Here is a 2,965-nt window from a genome sequence, read left to right as displayed (position 1 = left end):
TTTTGTGTGCCGATATTATTGCGAACCTTGCCATATCCCCTATAACAACAAAGGGGGTCATATTTGTGCCAGTATTTGCATATCTTGTAAACGGTCCCCCGCATGTGATCGAGAGCTGATAATTAAATGCGCTGATTGCCGTAGGTATTTTGTCTCAAATTTATGTTTCAGTAACCATAAACTTCACTCGGGAAAAGAAGATAAATCGGTTTGTGAAAAATTTTTTAAATGTTGTACGTGCTACAAAATAGTTTTAGCCGGGCGAACTCATAGCTGTAATACAATTTATTGTAATATATGTCACCAAAACCGACCAAATAATCATCTTTGTTATATGCCCTTGGATTCCTCTTCACCAAAATTAACAGATTTCCTTTTTATTTTTTACGATTTAGAATGCACGCAAAACAAAACTGTATCTGATGGAAAATCTTTGCATGAACCAAATTTATGTGTTTTCAATCAGAGGTGCGAAGTATGCATCGATTATCCAATCGAGAAAGTTGTTTGCAGAAAGTGTGGTGTACGTCAACAGGTATTAAATATGAGCAGCATAATTGAGACGTTTTTTCAACATATTTTAGAGATAAGAAAGAAGTTCAAACATGTAATAGTTTTGGCACACAATGGGCAGGCTTACGACCATCAATTTATTTTGAATTATATTTTAACCAAAACTCAGTTCAAACCAGAATTAATTATGAGAGGTTCAAAAATAATTTCCCTGAGTATCAATAATGTGAAACTGTTAGACTCTTTGAACTATTTTCCCATGTCCCTCGCCAAGTTACCAAAAGCGTTCGGTTTAACAGACGATTTTCGAAAAGGATTTTTTCCGCATCACTTTAATACACCCGAAAATCAAAATTATGTAGGACCGTATCCCGATATGAAGTATTATAATCCAGATGCTATGAACACCGACGAAAGAGATAAATTTATTAGTTGGTACACCGAAAATAAAGACAACATCTTTGATATGCAAAAGGAAATTGTCTCTTATTGCATATCCGATGTAAATATATTAACGCTCGCCTGCCTGAAATTTCGAGAATTATTAATTAAATCCGGAAATGTGTGTCCGTATACAGAGGCATGTACGATTGCCAGCGCATGTAATAAATTGTTTCGTCGTAACTTTTTGAAAACAGACACGATCGGTTTGATTCCTAGACAGGGATATCGATACCGCGATAATCAATCAAAAGTAGCAATTTACTGGTTAATATGGGAGGAAAAGGCGCGAGGAATAGACATCGTGCACGCTGCCAAACAGAAAGAAATCGTCATCGGCGGTTTGCCTGTTGATGGGTATTGTCCAGAAACAAATCAGGTATTTGAAATGATGGGGTGCTTTTATCATGGGTGTGTAAAATGTTTTAAAAATGATCGCGACAAACCTATACACAGTAACTCGTACGAAACGATGGATTTAAGATACGAAAATACCTTGTCAAAAATCAATCACCTTAATCAACTAGGTTACGAGGTAATAGTAAAATGGGAATGTGAATTTAAACAAGATACAAACCCCAACATAAATAAGTATGTGTCTGAACACCCATTGGTACATTTTGCTCCATTAAACGCGCGAGACAGTTTTTACGGCGGTCGAACCGGGAACATAAAGTCCTACTATAAAGTAAAAGACGGGGAAAAGATCAATTACATCGATATCTGTTCATTGTATCCCTACATTTGCAAAGTAGGCAAATTTCCTATTGCCCATCCTCAGGTCTTAGTAGGGAGCGACTGTGCCAATCTCGACATCACAAAAGTCGATGGACTTATTAAATGCAAGGTACTGCCTCCACAAAATTTATTTCATCCCGTTCTTCCAATAAAGTTAAATAATAAATTAATGTTCCCTCTGTGTTATTCCTGTGCTAAAAATTTTACGCAGGAGGATTGTTCCCACGAAATAGGCGATAGAGCCATTGTGGGAACATGGGTGGCCGACGAAATTGTCAAATCTATAGAAAAGGGTTATAGGATTATGGAGGTATACGAAGTTTGGAGTTATAAAACGGAGCAGTATGATGGCAAGTCAGGTGGTTTATTTACTGAAATGATGAATAAATTTATTAAAATCAAACAAGAAGCGAGCGGGTGGCCATCTAACTGCAAAACTGACAAAGAAAAACGAGCCTATATTGCACGATTTTATGAAAAAGAAGGTATATTATTGGAGTTTGATAAAATTGAATTTAACCCAGGTCTACGTTCGTTAGCAAAATTAATCTTAAATTCATTTTTCGGAAAATTCGGTCAACGAGAGAACCAACCTAAAACCAAAATTATTAACCAACCGGTGGAATTGTATGCACTTCTGTTCGATCCTACAATTGATGTTGTAGGCATCTTACCAATAAACGAAGACACTTTAGTGGTAAACTATCAGCATAAAGAGGAATCATACACCCTTTTAAGTACAGTTAATGTATCCATTGCAGCATACGTCACAGCACAAGCTCGTTTGAAGTTATATTCATACATGGAACGATTGGGTGATCGTGTTTTATACTTTGATACGGACAGTATAATTTATATATCGCGAGAAGGAGAATACGAGCCCCAAACGGGCGAATTTATTGGGGACATGACAAACGAGCTTGATTGCTATGGCGCAGGTAGCTATATTACGGAATTTGCCTCTGGAGGGCCAAAAAATTATGGTTTTGTTGTATATTCCCCAACACAGGATAAGTACTTTCAATCCTGCAAGGTTAAGGGTATATGCATCAATCACGAGACATCAAAGCTTGTTAACTTCAACACCATGAAAAATTTGATAATCAATGAAGAGATTCCGAAAAAAATATTGTACACTACGTTTGAGAGGACCGCACAGCATCAGGTGTTAACCAGCCAAAAAGAGAAAATATTTCGAGCAAATTTATTGAAGAGACGTTTCAGCGGTTACGATTCATACCCGTACGGATACAAGAAGATAAAGCAGTACTGA

General features: G+C 36.9%; 1 protein-coding gene across 1 annotated transcript; it reads left to right on the top strand.

Annotated features, from left to right (window-relative positions):
• The first annotated feature begins 772 nt into the window (after positions 1-772).
• LOC116159453 (probable DNA polymerase) lies at positions 773-2,965 on the top strand. The gene has a single exon (XM_031472425.1). It carries the CDS (start codon positions 773-775, stop codon positions 2,963-2,965), a length of 2,193 nt encoding a protein of 730 aa, XP_031328285.1.

This window comes from Photinus pyralis, unplaced genomic scaffold (assembly GCF_008802855.1).
Source record: "Photinus pyralis isolate 1611_PpyrPB1 unplaced genomic scaffold, Ppyr1.3 Ppyr1.4_LG1, whole genome shotgun sequence".
In the NCBI taxonomy this organism is placed as follows: Eukaryota; Metazoa; Arthropoda; class Insecta; order Coleoptera; family Lampyridae; genus Photinus; species Photinus pyralis.
This window is presented reverse-complemented; position numbering and strand designations above follow the sequence as displayed.

Bases quoted from the DNA above. Each gene is read 5' to 3' on its own strand.
- LOC116159453 (XM_031472425.1), top strand. From the start codon at position 773: ATGTCCCTCGCCAAGTTACCAAAAGCGTTCGGTTTAACAGACGATTTT.